At 40.2% G+C, this 19,523-nt stretch overlaps 1 protein-coding gene across 1 annotated transcript in view; it reads right to left on the bottom strand.

The window, feature by feature from the left end:
• Window positions 1–1,972: 1,972 nt before the first annotated feature.
• Window positions 1,973–19,523, bottom strand: part of RAB30 (RAB30, member RAS oncogene family) — a 74,976-nt gene continuing 57,425 nt past the window's right edge. Inside the window, exons 2-5 of the mRNA XM_069469152.1 lie at window positions 17,594–17,694; window positions 13,077–13,160; window positions 7,379–7,562; window positions 1,973–2,945 (exon numbers count right to left, since the gene is read on the bottom strand). Of these exons, the coding sequence (XP_069325253.1) occupies window positions 2,695–2,945; window positions 7,379–7,562; window positions 13,077–13,160; window positions 17,594–17,686 (612 nt within the window). The 5' untranslated portion in view covers window positions 17,687–17,694 and the 3' untranslated portion in view covers window positions 1,973–2,694. The remainder of the gene's footprint in view (window positions 2,946–7,378; window positions 7,563–13,076; window positions 13,161–17,593; window positions 17,695–19,523) is intronic.

Below are 19,523 nucleotides of genomic sequence, written 5' to 3'. Positions count from 1 at the left end.
ACAAGAAGAACTATTAGGCAAACCAATGAGTTTAGGTCCTGGCCTGGGTGAAGATGACTTCATTTAATTAGTGTCCTTTCTCAAGTTCTACTTGAAGGAATCTCTGTTTAACCAAAAAAGTCCCTCTTGGCACTAAATTGTTTATTCAACTAATATTTATTGCACCTACAATATTGTCAGGGATTGTTCTCAAACTTGAGATATATCAGTGGACAAGTGTCCATAAGGCCTAATCTGGAATTCACACAACTAAAAAAAAAAGAAACAAAGTCCCACATTCTCATGTGTCCCTGCTGATGGGCCATGGATGGGTGACTGTAAGCTACAGAAAGGCTGGGAGGAGTAACAGGAAAGACAAGGGCCAAGAGAAGAGCTTTCTAATTCCCTTCTGAGACTGGCCAAGGGTATAAAGAGGAGGCTGAACCCTAGGGAATGAGAATTTCATAATACAAGTGTGGCCCTAAAACCTGTTATTTTGCAACTACATCAGTCCAGTCTAACAAAACACATTCCTCTAAGTTCACAAAGCAACTTTATTTTCAATACACTTGCTGCTGTGAGACAAAGTTGGGTCATTATGTGCTGGAGACATTGCACTATTGCCCTAAATGGAAGGTAATAAATCTAAAGTTAGGGACATTTCCTCACAGTTTAAAAAGTGAAGTTCTTCTGCCCACTTTGATTAACTTGTTTTCTAAATACCTTTAGTTGCTGGCTTAGTGGAGAAGATGGGGAGGGAAAGGAACAATTATTATAAATAATTTTGATCTTATTAACATGATTTTTCTTCCTATAGAGGCAGATTCTAAAAGCAAAACAAGTCAAACTTCTGGAATCCCTTTCTCTTTCCCATAGGATTGGGCAAAACACAGTGAGGGCAATCAAAACTATCAGTCCCTTACACAATATATATAATCCCATGAGCAAGAGATTGGTCACTCTGGAACCTGTTAGAGAAATGCTAGATGCTTTATCAATATCATGTCCCTACATCGCTCATTTCTTTACAATTAAATAGCTTTTAAACATCAACATATCAGGACTGAGATTGTCACCATCTATAGCAACAGTGGAATTATATCTTACTCCATTACTCATCCCTCAGTTATGCTAAGCAGCAAGCTACAGAAACCTCTGACAGCATCAACAGCATACAGGTTTAATTATTTTCCCAATTTGCATTTATATCAGAGAACAAATTGGAAGCTATCAAAGTATGGCACTGAAGAAACAGAAACACATTCAGCAGTACATCTTCCATTTTGAGTCCTGTTTTAAAATTGGCTAAGTAAAGGCATATACACCTCCATCTGAATTGGAGATTTGCAGTAACACATGCATACAAGGATGGGAGGGAAGAAGTGGGGGAGGGAGGGAGGAAAGAAGAGAGAGACCAGGAAAGAAAGGAAAAGAAAAAGAAACAGGAAAGAGTGTATGGTCATGAGTCTCAGAGTAACATTACTACAAGAGGGGATAAATGACAGTTCAACCTGCTTCCACAAGCAGAATTTTTCTAAGGTTATCACTGAAGATACAAAAATGGTTCATGAAACTTTTCATCTGTTGCTATTCTCACTGATCATACTAAAAAAATCTACAAAATTCTAAGCCTTAGTCTGTCCAAGATGGACAGTACCAGGAAGTAAATGTGATGTGACCGGCTATCTAGGACTGTGCTCTGCTTGGAACCCTGCACTGCAGTCCATTAATCCACAGTATTTTGGTCATATCTGGTGAGTTTTCTCGTACTACTCATAATTTTTTAGAGCTAATCTTTTATATTAGAATATCATTAACATCTGGATTTTTTTTTTCATTTTTCAAATTTTTTCATTTACTTAAAGGGCAGGAAGATAAGAGAGTAGAAGAAAATGGTAGAGATTCAGTGGGGAACATGAAAGGAAAAGTACTCTCTTTTCCAACAAATCCACCTTAAAAAAGGTAGTAATGAGACTTTGAGAAAGAGTGCTGATTCATGGACTTCCCCCATTTTTTATTTCTATATAATACATTTAAAGACATCAGTGTACTAAAACGTTTGGTCTGTGAAACAGCGGAATCATTAGCACCAAAAGGAGTCATGGAGCTTGAATATATTATTAAAACAATGATTGTTACTGTTGGTCATGGGTAAAGGTTTCGTTTCATCTTTACATCCCAAAGTTCTTGAAAGTGCCTGTGGACAAGAGAAATAACACTTTTCAAAATCCCCATGGGGTCATCAATATGCACCACAGAGACAGTACTTGGCCTTCCCAGTTTTGGTTTATCTGGTAGACGAGAAAACCAGGGCCCCTAGAAGATTACTACTGAAGCCCTAAAGAACAGCCCCACATGCACCCACTGACGTGCAGGAGGGATCCCTACAGTACATTCCCCCCTGGGCTGTGTTCAGGAATGCACTTTTATTTGCTTTTTAAAAAAACAAAAGCAACATGCTCTGCAGATCATGGAGTGCCTAGTGCAATTTTCTCCTTGCTCCAACTCCAGACTGCAAAAGGGTGAAACCATTATATGTTCTGCTAATGCTGGCCTGTGGTCGAGGCCCTTGGCCTGCCATGCTTTGTAAGCTCAGGAGCCCACAGGAGTCAGAAGATCCGAGAGCAGGAGCCACAGTCATCTCCAGATCTCCCCAGTAACTTGTGGCCCATCAGGGCAGCTGCTGATTCCTTTTGCTTCTCCTTGCCTCAGCCTTTAGTTGAAATTACAACAAGTCAAATAGCTGATGCTTTTCCCTTCTCCAGGTAAGGGTGAGGATACATTGTTCACAAGTGTGTTCTGTCTGGCTTCACTGATGAGTCGGCATGCTAAATCAAGGAAGAGTTTCTCCACATTATCAGATTCCTTGGCTGAGGTCTCCAAATAATACATGTCCTGAGCTTCTGAGAATTCTTCAGCTCTCTGCTGGGAAACCTCTCTCCTTTCAGCCAGATCAATCTTGTTGCCTGTAACAGCAGCAAAATCAAAGGCAGAATCATCATTTGACTTTTTGCAGCCCCAGAAGCATCAAAATGCAATTCCAGACCTGAAGTCAAACCAGATAGATGGGTGAGTAAAGCAAAGCCAATATGACTATGATTACTGAAATGTTTATTTTAAAATGTGAGTGCCATTTGTAACAGCAAAGAACTGGAAACAACTCAAATGTCCATCAGTAGGGCACTGACTGAATAAACCATGGTACATCCACACAATGGAGTATTTGCCACTGTAAAAAACAATGAGAGATATTTGCATATACTGCCACACATGAGAACACTAGGATATACTGTTCAGCACAAAAAAAAAAGTAGAAAAAGTATATATAATGTGTAACTGTCCAAGAAAAAGGAAATAATATGAATATATTTATTATATACTTTATTCCCTTTTTTGATGGAAAAATAAATCAAAATCTAAGTTTAAAAAGATAAGGTTACCTGTAAAAGGAACAGGGTTGAGGGGACAGGGATAGAAACCAGACCTCTCTGAATATACTTTGTTTTGTAGGTTTGACTTTAGAAACTTATAAATGTTTTATATAATTATACAATTAATATAAAATTAAATTCAAAAAGTAATTCCTAAAAATTGAAAGCAAAATTAAACAAATGAACATGTTTGTCATGTAGTGGTATAACCACATGGACAGGAACTATTTCAAGTGAGTTTAAGATACAGTAATTTAACCATGCATCTGTACTAGTATGTACCCTAAGGACAAAAAGAATTGAAGGAAAAAATCTTGAACTGTTTCAGTAATCATCTTTGTGGTGGTAGTGTTGGTATTGTTATTCTGAGGCTGCTATATGTGTATTATGAGATAAAGTAAATCAGTAATTAATTATGCTGGTGTCATTGGGAACTGGGATTTTGGCATGAGAAAAAGGCAATATAGATAGAAGATTAATGAGGTTAAGTAAATTTCTGCAGTCCTGAATTATAAATAGACATATCAGTGTGAATAATTCATAGTGTATTTTATCTTTTAAAAAGTTTTCTACTTCTACTGTCTGGGAAATTTGACAAAGGTGATTTGTCAACTGTGTTACCTGGCAATATTGCTTATGGTAAAAATGCCTGCTGATTGATAAATTACATCTGGTCTTGGAATTCTATCCATGGATTATAAACACCTAGTGGACAGCCGTAACTCTGGGCTTCCCTGAACGTGGTGATGAGACCCTGAAAGTTAGGACTGTGGAGTTGTTATAAGAGATATTGGCTCCTGTAGGGCATTGAGGCTTCTAGGCCAGGGCAGATCCTGCACTCGCCTGAAGTGAACCTTGTTCCCTCACACTTGAATTGTCTTGGAAAGCTACGTGGACTGCCATGAGTATTACTCCCACCAAAGAGGGATGCCTGCTGCTGGCCTGCTGTTAAGCCATGTTTCCTGTCCTGTATCCTTCCAAATGAACGTGATGCTACACATGTTCTATGATAGTCTTGGGAATCAGAACACCTAGTAGAGCCTAATAAGACAAGCTTCTTGTAGATACTATGGAATTTACCACACCTCTTTACACGCATGCCCGCGCGAGCATGCGCGCGCGCGCGCACACACACACACACACACACACACACGCTCTACCCACTGAAAAGCCTAAAAATGATGACCAATCCACTAGTCAGGAGGACTCCTAGCACCCAGGTTGTAGCCTCTAAATACAACTTCCCATCTAAAACAACAGCACTGGCCAGGCGCGGTGGCTCACGCTTGTAATCCTAGCACTCTGGGAGGCCGAGGCGGGAGGATTGCTCAAGCTCAGGAGTTCGAGACCAGCCTGAGTAAGAGCGAGACCCCGTCTCTACTAAAAATAGAAAGAAATTATATGGACAACTAAAATATATATAGAAAGAATTAGCCAGGCATGGTGGCGCATGCCTGTAGTCCCACCTACCCGGGAGGCTGAGGCAGAAGGATTGCTTAAGCCCAGGAGTTTGAGGTTGCTGTGAGCTAGGCTGACGCCATGGCACTCTAGCCCAGGCAACAGAGCGAGACTCTGTCTCAAAAATAAATAAATAAATAAAATGAAACAACAGCACTTCTAGAAGAAATGGTTAATTCCAAGTCTGGGGCAGGAAATGCACAAGATGTGGCTGGAACACTTACACCAGAAAGCAAACAAATTATCAAAGATTTCTGGGATCATGTCAAAAGGACTCAGAAGCCCATTTGAAAAAGCTTCCACTCTCAAAGATGGAAAAATTGGAACATTAATAATAATAATTGCAAGGGACAAGAATATATCAAATATATCTAACTCCGTAGGTTCATAATGATATTAAAAATGTAAACAAACTTCAGTAGTTACTTTTTAAAGATACCAGAGAACCAACTCATTATCTTGAAAAGTGGTGAATAAAAAAGAAAGAATCAAGCATTCTTGCCTGTCCTATGAGAATGTACCTCAGAATACCATACATGTGGTCTTTCGGCTAACAGGAAAAAAAAAAAAAAAAATCCTGAATGTCATCAGGCCTCTAGATTTGCCTATAAATCTGTCAAAAATATAGGTGATGGAGGAAAATGTCAAATGATACCACAGGGGTGAAATAACAAAATTTAGACTTGTAAAGTCCATAAGACAAACAAACACTTTAGCAATAAATTCTAAGAGAGGAAAAAAATAGAAGGGGAACGTAAAGACAAAAGGAGAATTAAAAGACATAATCAATTACAACATGTGGCCCTATTTGGATCTTGATTTGAATACACTTAAAAAAAATTCATGAGTCAATCAGGGAAATTTGAACATTATCTAAATTTTTTGAGGCTAAAAAGGAATTGTTAATATATATTTTAGGTAGAAAATGGCATTGTGGTTAGGTTTTCACTTGAAAAATCTTATCTTTTAGAGATATACATAGATATTGAAGGATGAATTAATATAATATCTGGGATTTGTTTCAAAATAATCTGGGGGGAGGGTGGACAGAATAGATAGGGACAGAAAAAATAAGATTGGCTATGAGTTATTACTGAAGCTGAGAGATATGTACATGGGGATTCACTGTATTGTTTCCCTATTTTCGCTTACATTTGAAATTTTCCATAGTAAAAAGTGTATTTTTTTAAAAAAGGTCAATGCCTCTTTCATATTGAACCATCTCCTCTCAAATCTTCATTTAACTTCCTTAGATAAAACCCCAAGTAGTAATGCTTTGACTCCAGATCTTAAGGGCTTTCTACAGAACAGAGAGAAAGCACAAGTCTAGAGCCGGGGGCTCTCAAATGCTTCTTAGCAAAGGTTTTCCCTTGTGCCACTGGGCTTTTAGGACTGGCCACAGAGCACTAGCTCATAGAGAGGCACATACTTAACCCAGCAGCCTGAAGGAAAAGTCCAGCAATTTGTTACAAAGCAGAATATCACAGGTGGGCAACTATAGGGCTTGAAGTTGATCTTAGATGCTTGTGACCTTGGGCAAAGAACTTCACCTCTCTGAGCCTTCCTTGGTTTCCTCATCTGCAAATTAGGGATAATAACACACAAAGTTCCTAGTATGATTCCTGGCTCGTATATATCAATTATAATGCTATATATAAAGTGTTTACTTAGCTTACTGTTAACTATAGTTTGTAATTTAAGAATGTTTCTAAGTTTCTCTTTCCAAATTTCCAAAATTCAGATCTAGAATATAAAGCAACATTCCTTCCTAGGAAGAAAACGTTTTAACAACCACCAAACAGTTATTAACACTTTACCATTACAACTAGAGGAGTTTTTAATGACCTGGTCCATTTCATTGCAATTCTGTTTTTAATGGGTATATTTGTCACCACAGAAAACCATAGGGTTGTTTTCCCCCATAATAAACAGAAGTTCTAGTTTCCTACAAGATGAAACAAACTGTGGCATTTTCCTTAGTGGATTCTTTCTAAAACATAGAATTTCTTAAATCGCCATAAATATTAGGAAGGAAAAAAATAACCAAAGTCCATTTTGGGGTGCAATAAACAATTGCTTCAGTAATGAATTCCTTACCAACTTAAAAGATATTTTAACTTCTAGACCAGACATTAGCACCATCTTGTAATTAGTTTTTTTTTTTATACTTATTTTTTATTAATGTTAGGACCACAAACCAGAAGTAATTAGTTTTTTTTTTTTAATGTTCAGCAGCCCACATAACTTTCATGACCATCCAACTTTTTTCCTAGAATCTATGTTGATAGAAAAATCAGTCAGCAATGTTTTCTACTTTCTTTTTCTAAACCATCACCATGGGATAGGACCTATTTCATTTTCTCTTCAATTGCACAAGAAGTCAATGTTGACTGCATGAAGTATATAGCTATAGCCTATATTCTTGGAAGGTACCCAAGCACAAGCTTTACATGACTATAAATTCTCTGATGCCCACAAATCAATTTCCCTCCTCATTAGTCCTTACTTACCCACTAACACAGTGATGACTTTGTTGCTGGCATATTGCTCTATCTCCCGCAGCCACTCGGGAAGGCAACGGAAGGATTCCTCACAGGTAATGTCATAGGTGAGGATCAAGGCATTGGCGCTTCGGTAATAACTCTGGGTAATGGACCGAAATCTCTCTTGACCTGCTGTGTCCCAGATCTGTAGCTGTAAAGGCATAAGAGAAAGATCGGGTTGGAGAAGCAGAAAATTGCTTTTGTTTGGAAATGGGAACACCTTCATCCAAATTATTCTGTGATTATTTTCTGCTCTAAAAAAAAAAAGCCCTTATGATTTTTTTTTTTTTTTCCTTAATGTGTTGGGTGTGTTTCTGGTTAGGGAGAGGGACTTGTTTTGTTTTTTGTTCTTTTCTTTGTTATTTAAGAGTTTCCTCTTTGTTTTTTGCCAAGCTCTAAGCATTTTACATGTAGTAACTCACTTATTCCTCACAATAACCCAGTGAGGTAGGTACTATCACAATACCCATTTCTCACATCAGGAAACTGAGGCACAGGGAGATTAATTAACTTACTCAGCATCTCACAGTCAGTATGTTCCAGAGAGCCAGTGCAACCAGGCTCCAGAGTCTACGCTCTTAACCACAATGCTATATTACAAAAGTCACAATGCAGAGCAAATTGTCATCCTGTGACTGTTGCTATTTCAGTCAGCAACTGGAGAGGAGGGAAAATCCAACTTCACCACCTTTTCCAGTTCAAAATTCAAATGAACATATTAAGGTATTATCTTTGTTAACAAAAATAGGAAGAATGCCATGGCCCACAAAAACATAATTTCTTTCCACCACTTTTAAACTCTATGACCTTGGGCGAGTCACTTAATCTCTTTAGGCTTCAGTTGTTTCTTTATAAAAAGGGGTTAATAATATGCAACCTGCTGAAAATTCACATTTTCTGAAGTTATCTACCAGTTCTAAGATCTAATAATTGATGGTTCTAATAACAAAGAAGAAGGCAAAATACTTGTCACTTCTCCTCTCTGAATTTCCCTGTAGAGAATAGATGACTACTGAAAGAGAACTGTTCAGAGAGACTGTTGAGTGTAGAACAAATCACAAGGACTTGAAAAATAAGAACATCAATAACAACAATATTCCGTTCTAATTGTATGCATTTGCCAGGTCACAGGTGCATCAACCTCCATAGACATAATGTCACTTCCTCAGGGAAGGATTTGCAGAACCCTCAGATTAGGTTAGGTTCCCCATCCCTTACCCCCCAGTCTCTTCTGCAGCTTCTCCTGTCATTCTCCCTCATGGCACCTGACACACTTGAATCATAAATTATTTATTTGTAATAATTTGTTTAATAGTTGTCTTTCCCACTAGACTGAAAGCTTCATGAGAGGGAAGTCAGGATCCATTTTACTCACCAAATACAATGTCTGGCAAATAGTAGATGCTCAAATATTTATTGACGGTCTCATTTAATCCTTACAACAACCTAGTGAGATAGCCAAGTTTCTGCCTCCCCTTATTAATGGAAACTGTCTCCTAACTGGTCACTCATAAAGCTGAGATTCAGACTCTAGGTCTTCTATTCCCAGTTGAGGACTCATTCCATACTACCATGCTGCCTTTGCCACTGAAGACTAATTTAAATGTACATCTGTATCCAAAGAGGATGAATCAGTTGGTGTCAACCTGTGCTCATACCAGCTTAGCTAAAGAGACTGCTGAGTGACCGATAGTCCTTGCCATGAATCAGCAGCACACAAAGGCTCTCCTTTGATCTGAAGTTGCAGCTGCTCTACAATGATATACATGAAAATCTGTGTATGCTAAAGGCGACCATACAGATGTTATGGTATTTGCTGGGACAAAAGCTATTTCTCTTTTCTGCCTTAAACCTAGGGATATGGTCCCTCTCTGCCAGGATGTGTCTTAGAATAACAGACTATTGTTATATATCTACCCTGAGCCTCTAAAACACTTGTTTTGAATGTTTGAATATTCAAACACTTGTTTAAATACTGAAATATTGCCAAGATATATGCTACTTTCTTATCGGAGGCTGCCTGTTTCTAGCCTGGAATCAGATTGGACAGTTGATTATTGAGGATATTCATATTCCACTGCCTTTATCACTCAACTTGGTTTCACCATTCTCTGCAATTCACTTGCTTCTTTTCAGCATTTACAGAACAATAAATATATGCAGGGCACCGTGCTAGGCACAGGGAAGACACAAAGATGAATAAAACACGATCCCTGATCTCAAAGAGCTCACAGTCGATAGAGAGGACATACACATAGTTAATTACCAATAGTACAATATGAGATATTCTATTAAAGAGGCACCAGAAGAAGTGAGTGTTTCCTACCGTTAGTCTTATGTTTTCAATACTGTAGCCATGGGCTTTCTAATCACTCTCAACTGCAGCATGGAGCTACGTTGTTTGTCTACTCTATTCTTTGCACTACTACTTAACCTCCATTGCCTCACTGCCACAATAATGCACTGCAATCATTGGTTTACTAGTCGGTTCCCTTACCAGACTGAGTACTTCGAAGGCAAGGGCTGTCTGTTATTTGACCTTATACCCCCAGTGCCTTTCTAGCATAGTACATAGAATAAGGTGAGCACACTTGAATGATGGCTAATTAAAAGAACAAAGGATTGTAGAATCACAAAGGAGGGATTGATTGATTCTATAACAGATTAATAGTAAAGAGGTCTTACAGATAAAATATTATTAGAGCTAGATGACAGTAAGTGCCTAGTGGGCAAAGATGCTTTACCCACCACAGTGCTTGGCACAAAACATCTACTACAACATGGGATACATGGATGAATGGAGGGAGAGATGGTTGAAGGCACGAATATAGGTATATACTTGCATAACTTTCCTCTCTATGCAACACAGACCTGATTAGAAAGAAATATAGCAAATCTTCTATTTTTATTATAATCAATCTCCTAAGGTTAAAATGTTTTAGACTGAGCTTCGAGTTTTGCTCATGACTCATTAATTTATGATAGGCTAAAAAAATCAATAGATAAGTGAAAATTCTATACTTTTTTCCACTTTTATTACTGTGCTAAAATACTCATAACAAAATTTATCATTTCAATCACTTTAAGTATATAGTTCAGTGGTCTACATGTTTTAATTATATTTTCTACCCAAAGTCACCTTCATAATGCACACCATTTTAAGAGAAGGGCCTCTTCCTTAACTTTGCCTTTACTGATTTGGTACTTGCTTAGCCTTAATAGCTACAGTAATCTTTCTAATAACTGGGATTCCCTGCCTTCAATCCTGGGAGCCATCCTAAAAAGAATGATACTTGCAGGGGAGGCCAAGGGAGGTGATGAGAAGTCAGGAGAGAAACCTGGCCCCGCCACTCACCAGGTGGGTGATCCTGCACAAACCAGCAGATTCTCTTTTGCACTGACTTTACGGGGCTCAAGGAAAGCCTGCAAATGACTAGAAAAAGACACTCAAACATCACCAAGCAAAAGTAGTCAGTACATGTTAAAGAACAAGGACAACAATAAGATAAAACTGGGCAGTTCTGCCCTCTTCAAATAAAGAAGTTACTCCTCATATGTCCACATGTTAATGAGGCCCTTCGATTAATGTGGTTAAAGAAGGGTCATCCTATATCTTGAGTCTACATATTAGCTAGAAAGAATCACAGGCAAATTGATTTGGACTGGATTTGGGAGATTAGTCAACTCTCATTTTTTATAGATAAAGACCCAGAAGCCTGAAGAGGGAATGGGGACAGAACTGTGCTGGAAATACAAAGATGTGTAAGACACAAACCTTGCTCTTGGAGAGCCTGTGGCCTTACAGTGGAGTCAGATATTATAAAAAAGATTAATTTTAGCAGAATGTAATAAGCACTTAGAAATAAGGTTATGGTTTGCAGAAAGTAGAATAAATGGAAGAGCTAAGCCTGAGGATTCAGGAAAGAAAAATAAGCCTGTTCTTTAACAGTAGGGACAATTTCTTATTCACCCTTACTCATGGCCAGTGCCTGGCATGCAGCAGGTACTAACATTTCTGATCAAACAAATGAACTCACACACATATGCATATATGAATGGGAAACCCAAACATCTGGATGTAAAATGCACAAAACAGTAGTTATCTTTACCCAACTCCTTGGGTTAGCAACCATCTCCCCTCTGCTGGAACAACAGAGAGCTACAAGGAGCTCGTCCTGACAATGCCTCCTGAGCATACTCCTGTCTCCTTTCTGTCCCCACAGCCTGGCTCCTTCTCCTCACCCCAAATACTATTTTTTTTTTCACTTTCTGGTTGGCATTTATGTGGATTTCACACCCTGATTTTATCTTCCAGTGCCCCAGCTCTCCATTCACTATTGTATTTGGTGTAGATGTCTCTGCAGTAGAAACTATTAATATTTTAAGGAGTCAGGGCTGGCAGAGACACTGGGACAGCTTCTGTCCCCCTGCCGGAGCCTCATCCCAAACACTTCTCTGTGATGGCAGGAATCTATAAAATGCTGCAAGAGCATCAGGGAGCTTCTCTGACCTTCCCAGGACACACAAAGGAAGGAGTGCAGCTACATATGGGAGAAGGATGCAAATAACTTGGACCCACACTTGGGATGACTAAATTGGGATCTAGCTAGAACTCTGATGCCAGTTTTCTTTGTGCTGCTGATGGCTGGGTTTTCACTTCCTTCTATGGGACTCAGCTCCGAAAGACCTGACAATGGAATTTCAATAATTCTGAACGGCAGGTAGAGCACAGTGCCAAAGATCAGTATCTCAACCCTCCTTCCATGTAATTTAGTCTCACTTCACATTTCTTCCCATCACCTTTTCCTTTCCTTGCTCCAAGGTGAAGGGCCTATTATGCCTTCATTCCCCTCTTCTCTCGTGGCAAGAGGAGACCCTAAGGAAGCAGTGTGGTGTACTGGTTGGCAAAACCTGTTCAAGTCCTCCCTGCCTTCCTTCCAAACTGTATCGCCGTGAATAAGTTACTTAATTTCTCTGAAGCCTATAAAACAAGGATAATATCATTTACCTCACAGGGTTTACAGTAAAGATTAAGCTAAATATAACACATGGAAAAGGACTTAGTGGAGGCACTGACATATAGGAGGTACTCAATAAACACTATTTCCCTTCTCCTCTTACTGAACATACCATATTTCTTCCAGGTACCAAACCATTCAGAAGCCACAAGGTGGAGGGGTAGGGGAAGACAGGTTAGAGACCATGGATCCTTTCCTGGATTCCTCACTTGGTATCTCTCCTTTACTAGGGATAAAGGTATGGTAAGAGACAGGATAATTTTAATAAATGATTCATAATAAAATGACCCATAATGGAATGTAGGAGTCAGCAAGCTCTTTCGTGGGGGTGCTGTTTAGGCCCAACTCAGCAGATCCAAAAAGAAATTTCTTCCTTGTGTTTACGTCACCTCTAACATGACAGGAGACAGGATAAACTTGCTTAGCCATTCTTTCTCTGTCTTCCAGTCTATCACACATCATCCAAAATCTCTTTCTGCCCCCATAAAGGGTCCAAAGAACTCTGTTTGGAAACAAGCTGTCATGGCTGAGTATACTTTTTTCAACATGGGTTTCAATTAGGAGATTAAATATATGATATTAAAATACTACTTCCCCTAACCTCTCATACAGCACATGAAAGCCTTATTAAACATTAAGCATCTTACCTTTACTTTTTCACCATTAATCTCCACTGTCTTAATCATAAAATCAACTCCAATTGTGGCTCCTTGACCTGGGGGGAAAAGACCCTAAAGAAGAAAATGGAAAATAACAGTTAAGCAAATCTTCCAATTAAATGGAATTCCTCCCCCGCCCTCACCCCCAATCCATCGCTAGGTCCTTCCTTTGGCTCAGTTAACTGGTAGAAAACAGAACTCTGGTTAGTGTCATGGGAGCCCTGTTTAACTTTGTATGTATGTCTTGAGGGGAAGAGACAGAAGGGAGAAAGTGGGAGAGAAAAATGCTAAAAGAAAAAGAAAGAGAAAAGCAGGCAAAGAAGGAAGAAGACAGGGTGAAGGACAAAACTGGGATAGGGCAGGGGGGACCAGATTTTAAGAATGAAACAGAAAAATTAGACACAAGGGTAAGACTGAGGCACATGGAGCCATAGGAATGATCAAGATTGTCAGGGTAGGGACAAAATGGAAAGGTCCTCTAAAAGAGGTGAAATCAAGGAAGCTGAAAACTGGTTATCTGTCTTGGGCATGGACAGCCACAGGGGTGGGCAACCACATGAAAAAACAAACAAGAATTCAGCATGAGAAACAACAAGAAGACAGTGAAGCTTCTGAACTTTCCTCTGCCCTGAGGGTGATCACTGTTTTCTTCAGTGCAATGTACCATGCATATATAACTACATGGGATCCAGACCAATGATACTGGAAAGATAATCTAAGAAAATAAAGTTATCAGAGAAACAGCAGAGTAAAAATAGTGCTAAACCAGGAGGCAGTGGTCTTAGGATCTCTGTGTGATCTCAGACAAACCACCCTCTCTGGGCCTCAAATTCAATGAGTTTAAGGCTGATATAAGCTATCTTAAAACAACAAAAAAAGCTTTACTTCAAACTCGAAACTTAATCAGAAAGATGGTAGCAAAAGTATACGTATAATGTAATTTACTATTATATATTATTTCCTATAAGCTTAGGCAGGGAATTGGGGGTAGCAAGGAATTCTATCAAGAAAGAACTCTTAGCTGGGTGTGGTGGCTGGTGGCTCACACCTGTAATCCTAGCACTCTAGGAGGCTGAGGTGGGAGGATTACTTGAGCTCAGGAGTTCGAGACCAGCCTGAGCAAAAGCAAGACCCCATCTCTACTAAAAATAGAAAAATTAGCCAGGTATCATGGTGTGACCCTATATAGTCCCAGCTACTTGGGAGGCTGAGGCAGGAGGATCCCTTGAGCCCAGGAGTTTGAGATTGCAGTGAGCTAGGTAGTGTACTACACTCTACCCAGGGCAACAGAGTAAGACTCTGTCTCAAAAAAAAAAAAAAAAAAGGGAAATTGAACCTTACTACCCCCCTTCACAAAAAAATTAAAAAAAAAAAGTACTGTTTTACCTAGTTTCTCTTCCCTCTTCACTTATATTCCAGAATTTCCAGAAATTAAAGTAAAATGGACTTCATTCATTCCGGCAGCTAAGATCAGAGTATCTTTAATTAAGAATTCTTTAATTAAAGTTTTAACTTAACAGACTGAGCTTCAAACCAAAAGAAAATGTTCCACTGCATGTCTGCAAAAAGATGTAAATATAAACATTCATAACTTTACTTACAAATATTGAATTAATTTTCTTCTGTTTTGGCTTGGCTCAGATACAAAGCTGCCAAGCTTCAAGTTTATAGTTACAGCTGTTTTGCAGCTCAACAAATACCAAAATATAAAACAAATCCTTCCCAAAGTTTCCTCTACCATTTTGTTCCCCAACCCCTCATGCCTCAAAAACAGCTGAATCCAATTCATTTTAACTGTCTACTAAATAACAAAACAAACATAATCCTGTCTATGAAATAAGAACTTATAAGGGAGTTGAGGGGCTGGGAGAGGTAAAAAGTAGACAGAAAAAGGAAAATAAAAAAGAAGAAAAACAAGAGTCCCTGTTGGTAAAAATTACTGTTTAAAAATGGAGGCATTTTCACCTTTATTGACAAGGTTTGTGCTTTTATAGAGAATGGTCTTAGGTGTTAGAATGTGCAGGAAATAGAAAATATCAGGCTGGGAACCAGGAGACCTGGGTTCTAATCCTGGCCTTGCCACTAGCATGATGTGAGATCCTAAACAAGCCATTCAGTCCCTCTAGTTCTGAGCTCTTTACCTGTAAAATGAGAGGAGTGGATTAAATAAACTCTAAGTGACCTTTCAGTACTAAGACAAGGAACTTTTGATAAAGGGACTGAAATTAATCTGCATCTCTACAGACTTGCCCTTCTGTCAAAAGCAGAAAAGATTACTAATGTTAGGTGGAAGTAAAACCAGTTGGAGTTTCCAATACATCTCCATGGTGGTCGACTGAGCCCAGAAGCCTGTTAGCTTGTTACTTTTGATTTCACCAGGCCAAGGCTTAGTAAAAATCAAGTTCTATTCTGTGTTCACTCATCATGGGAAACACTCTGACATTTGCACAGTGACTCTGGATCCTAAAGCTGTTTGTGTGATTCAATCTGCCTCTCCAGTTTTCCATAGAACCACAGACCGTCAGAACTGGAAGGGGCCTTGGAGCTCACCCAGCCCTCCACGTGCAGCAGAGCAGGGAGGCAGGGAGGTAGCTTACCCAGGCTCACAGGGTAAGCCACGGGCAGAACCGGGACTAGGACCCGAGTCTCAACTCTCGAGCCAGCGCTCTTTCCACAGCACCAGGCTGCCCTGTGCTCTAGGTAGAAGAGCGAGTCTCAACTTTCCCAATGAGCACTTTAGGAAAAGGCAAGATACGTGCACGATGGTCCTGAAAAGGGTACCATTGATATTTTTCAGGGGAAAACAGAAAGGAGGTCAACTTCAGAATGATTTCTCACTAATGCCTACATAAAAAAGGCATATAAGGCCGGGCGCGGTGGCTCACGCCTGTAATCCTAGCACTCTGGGAGGCCGAGGTGGGCGGATCGTTTGAGCTCAGGAGTTCAAGACCAGCCTGAGCAAGAGCGAGACCCCATCTCTACCAAAAATAGAAAGAAATTATATGGACAGCTAAAAATATACATAGAAAAAATTAGCCGGGCATGGTGGTGCATGCCTGTAGTCCCAGCTACTCGGGAGGCTGAGACAGGAGGATCGCTTAAGCCCAGGAGTTTGAGGTTGCTGTGAGCTAGGCTGACGCCACGGCACTCACTCTAGCCTGAGCAACAGAGTGAGACTCTGTCTCAAAAAAAAAAAAAAAAAAAAAGGCATATAATCTCTGGCAGGATTCTCAAAAGGGCAGCCCCAAAGGGAACTTCTACTTAGGTCAAATGATAAGGATTCAAGCCAGGGGGAGCAATCGATTTTGTTCAGATAACACTTCACTATTCTCGCTTCATTACCATTGAAGAGATTTAGAAAATCTGCATATTTCTAAACTAAAATGATTCACTCAGTTTCCCGGGAGGATATAAGGGAACATACGCAGGGAATTTGATTGGTTTAATTTTTATTAGAGTTTTTTTTAGTTTGGTGTTTTTTTGTTTTTTTTTTGAGACAGAGTCTCACTCTATTGCCCAGGCTAGAGTGCCGTGGCATTAGCCTAGCTCACAGCAACCTCAGACTCCTGGGCTTAAGCAATCCTCCTGCCTTAGCCTCCCGGGTAGGTGGGACTACAGGCATGCGCCACCATGCCCAGCTAATATTTTCTATATATTTTTAGTTGTCCAGCTAATTTCTTTCTATTTTTAGTAGAGACGGGGTCTCGCTCTTGCTCAGGCTGGTCTCGAACTCCTGAGCTCAAACGATCCACCCGGCTCAGCCTCCCAGAGTGCTAGGATTACAGGCATGAGCCACTGCACCTGGCCTTTATTAGAGTTTTTAAAAAAAATTAATATTTATGTTCAGTTTGATGTCATTTGTTTCCAAATTTGGATTATTAAGTAATAATCTATTTTTGCTCTAATAACTTATTTTTGATACTGTATGCTGAAAGCAAAACCACTTGCCCCTTTCATTAAAGGAAGCAAGAAGAGGCATGGGGCCAGGCACCATGGCTCATGCCTGTAATCCTAGCACTCTGGAAGGCTGAGGCGGGAGGATCACTTGAGGTCAGGAGTTTGAGACCAGCCTGAGCAAAAGCAAGACCCCATCTCTACTAAAATAGAAAAATTAGCCAGGCATCATAGCGTGCACCTGTAGTCCCAGCTACTCAGGAAGCTAAGGGAGGAGGATCACTTGAGCCCAGGAGTTTGAGGTTGCAGTGAGCTAGGATTGCACCACTGCACTCTACCCAGGGTGACAGAGCAAGACTCTATCTCAAAATAAAAAAATAAATAAAAAATAGAAGAGGCCTGGGAGGCTTGGTATGACACACAGCCATGCTCCCTTGAGGTGGTTTAAAAAACTGTAGTCTAGGCTATAACGTGGATGCAATTTTCAAAGGGTGCATTAGGAATTCACAGCCAACAGACTGGAACTAGGACCAGGTCACCCATCCCAACATATTTCTTAACCCTGCAGGCTAGACTGAGAAATCCAACTCTGGGCTTCCAAGTTCCCTTACCTGAGTAAATCGTCGGACCAGGCACGTCTTCCCCACACCAGTGTTGCCAATTAAAACAATTTTGAACAGGAAATCATAATCTTCCATACTCATTTACACAGCTGCAAGGCAAACACAGGAAAGAGTGAGAGGGCACCGGCAGACTTGCCCCCAGAGCTCAAGTTGCACCAGCACTGTCTCTTCCGAAACAACAGGCCTGACTCATTTAAAGAGCAATTTAATTTCTCCCCTCTGGTGACCCTGCCAGCGAGAGAGGAACACAGGTGTTCAGTCACAGGCGGACTTTATTCCTTCCCAGCTACCTCATGCCACAGAGAGCAAATGACACAGATGTCCTTTCCCCTGGTAACCTTTATTCCTACACGCAGTCAGGTCACAGGTTGCTCCTGTGATAAGATCTGTTTTCTTTTTAGCAGGGAAAGGAGATTGCAAAGCTATGTGTAGACAAGCTGGGGATGCACAAAGCGGGACCAAGCAGAGCTTAAAGGTAGTTTATAGGGTTTATAGGGTGTTTATGCCTCTGGGAAGAAGTGCTAATGACTAGGAGGCTGAGGAAGGGGAAGGAACTAAGAAGGGCCCTTTCAGTCTCCTGCAAGTCCTGGGGGTCTTGGGGTCCTACCAATGGGAGTCACAGCCATCTTTCCCCTCTATCATCACCCCATTCCTATACACCTGCCAGCCATGCTGATGCTACGCGACCTCACAAAGTGCCTGCCTTTTCATTCCTATAGGCTTTGGTATGTGCCATTTCTTCTGCCTGGGATGGCCTCTCTTCCACCCCTTTTGCATCCTTCATGGCCCAATGCAAGCATCCTTTTCTCTCTGAATCTTCCACTGATCATCCCCCCAAAAAGTTAAACACTTTCACCATTCCTCTGTCCTAAAACTTCACTCATTGTATACAATATTTTTTCAAATGTCTTAAGGGATGGGATTATGTCTTTCAGCTCTATTTTCCTAGCCCCTGAGACAGAGCTACACTTAGTAAATGTCTACTCTATAGAAAGAAAAAATGAATTAATATGTATATTCCTTATGTGTAGGCCTTAGTTTCTCCAATTGTGCTAAAAAGAATACTATGAGCTCTGTCTACTTCAGAGGACTGTTGTGAAGATAAAAAAAAAAAAAAAAATCTTACAAAAGAGCCTTGGCACACATAAAGCCCTATCCTGGTGAAAGCAATTGTTAATCTACTGAGTGCCTACTACAGTACTGTGCTAGCAGTGTAGGAAATACAGAGAAGAAACAACATCTGCCCTCAGGACCAACATGAGAAAAGTTAAATAGCAACAAAAAAGTTAAGTAACCATCTGAGCCAACAGCAGAGCTCATTTCATAAGGTGTAGGCAGAACAGGCCCAAGAGACTCTGGAGGGAGAGAAAAACGACACCTGTGAGCTCATGGGCGCTTGGGAGCATTAGAGAAGCCTCAGGGTCACTCCTACCAGCAGACCTGAAGCTCAAATAGCTGTAGGCTGCCAGGCAGAGAGGAGCCCACCACGCTGAACTGGCAAGTAGCCAGGGGGATGACTTCCATGTGGATTTCAATTGATCCTTGGAAGGATGACTGACAACCAAGCCAACGTGCAGGCAGCAGCTCGTGGGGTTCTGTCTCAGTTCACTGGGACTGTGAAGTAAAAACATTTCTCTGCAAAAGAATCTGGGTCCACAGCAGTGGTAGTACTAACTATATGTCAGGCACTATATTTGGCCCTTTATGTACATTCCCATTTGTTTTCACAATTATATAAGGCTGGTATTTATTAACATATTACCTACTTTACAATTGAGTAAACTGATGTTAAAGAAAATTAAGAGGGTGGCCTGAAATCATAAGACTTCAAGTTCCAAAGGTATATAGTGTCATCAGTATGGAGCCAGAGAGGCCTAGGTTCAAATCCTGGCTGTACTACCTTCTAAGCATGTGCCTT

Source organism: Eulemur rufifrons, chromosome 6, assembly GCF_041146395.1.
Source record: "Eulemur rufifrons isolate Redbay chromosome 6, OSU_ERuf_1, whole genome shotgun sequence".
NCBI lineage: Eukaryota > Metazoa > Chordata > Mammalia > Primates > Lemuridae > Eulemur > Eulemur rufifrons.
Note: the sequence above shows the minus strand (reverse complement) of the source record. Positions and strands in the feature narration are given on the sequence as shown.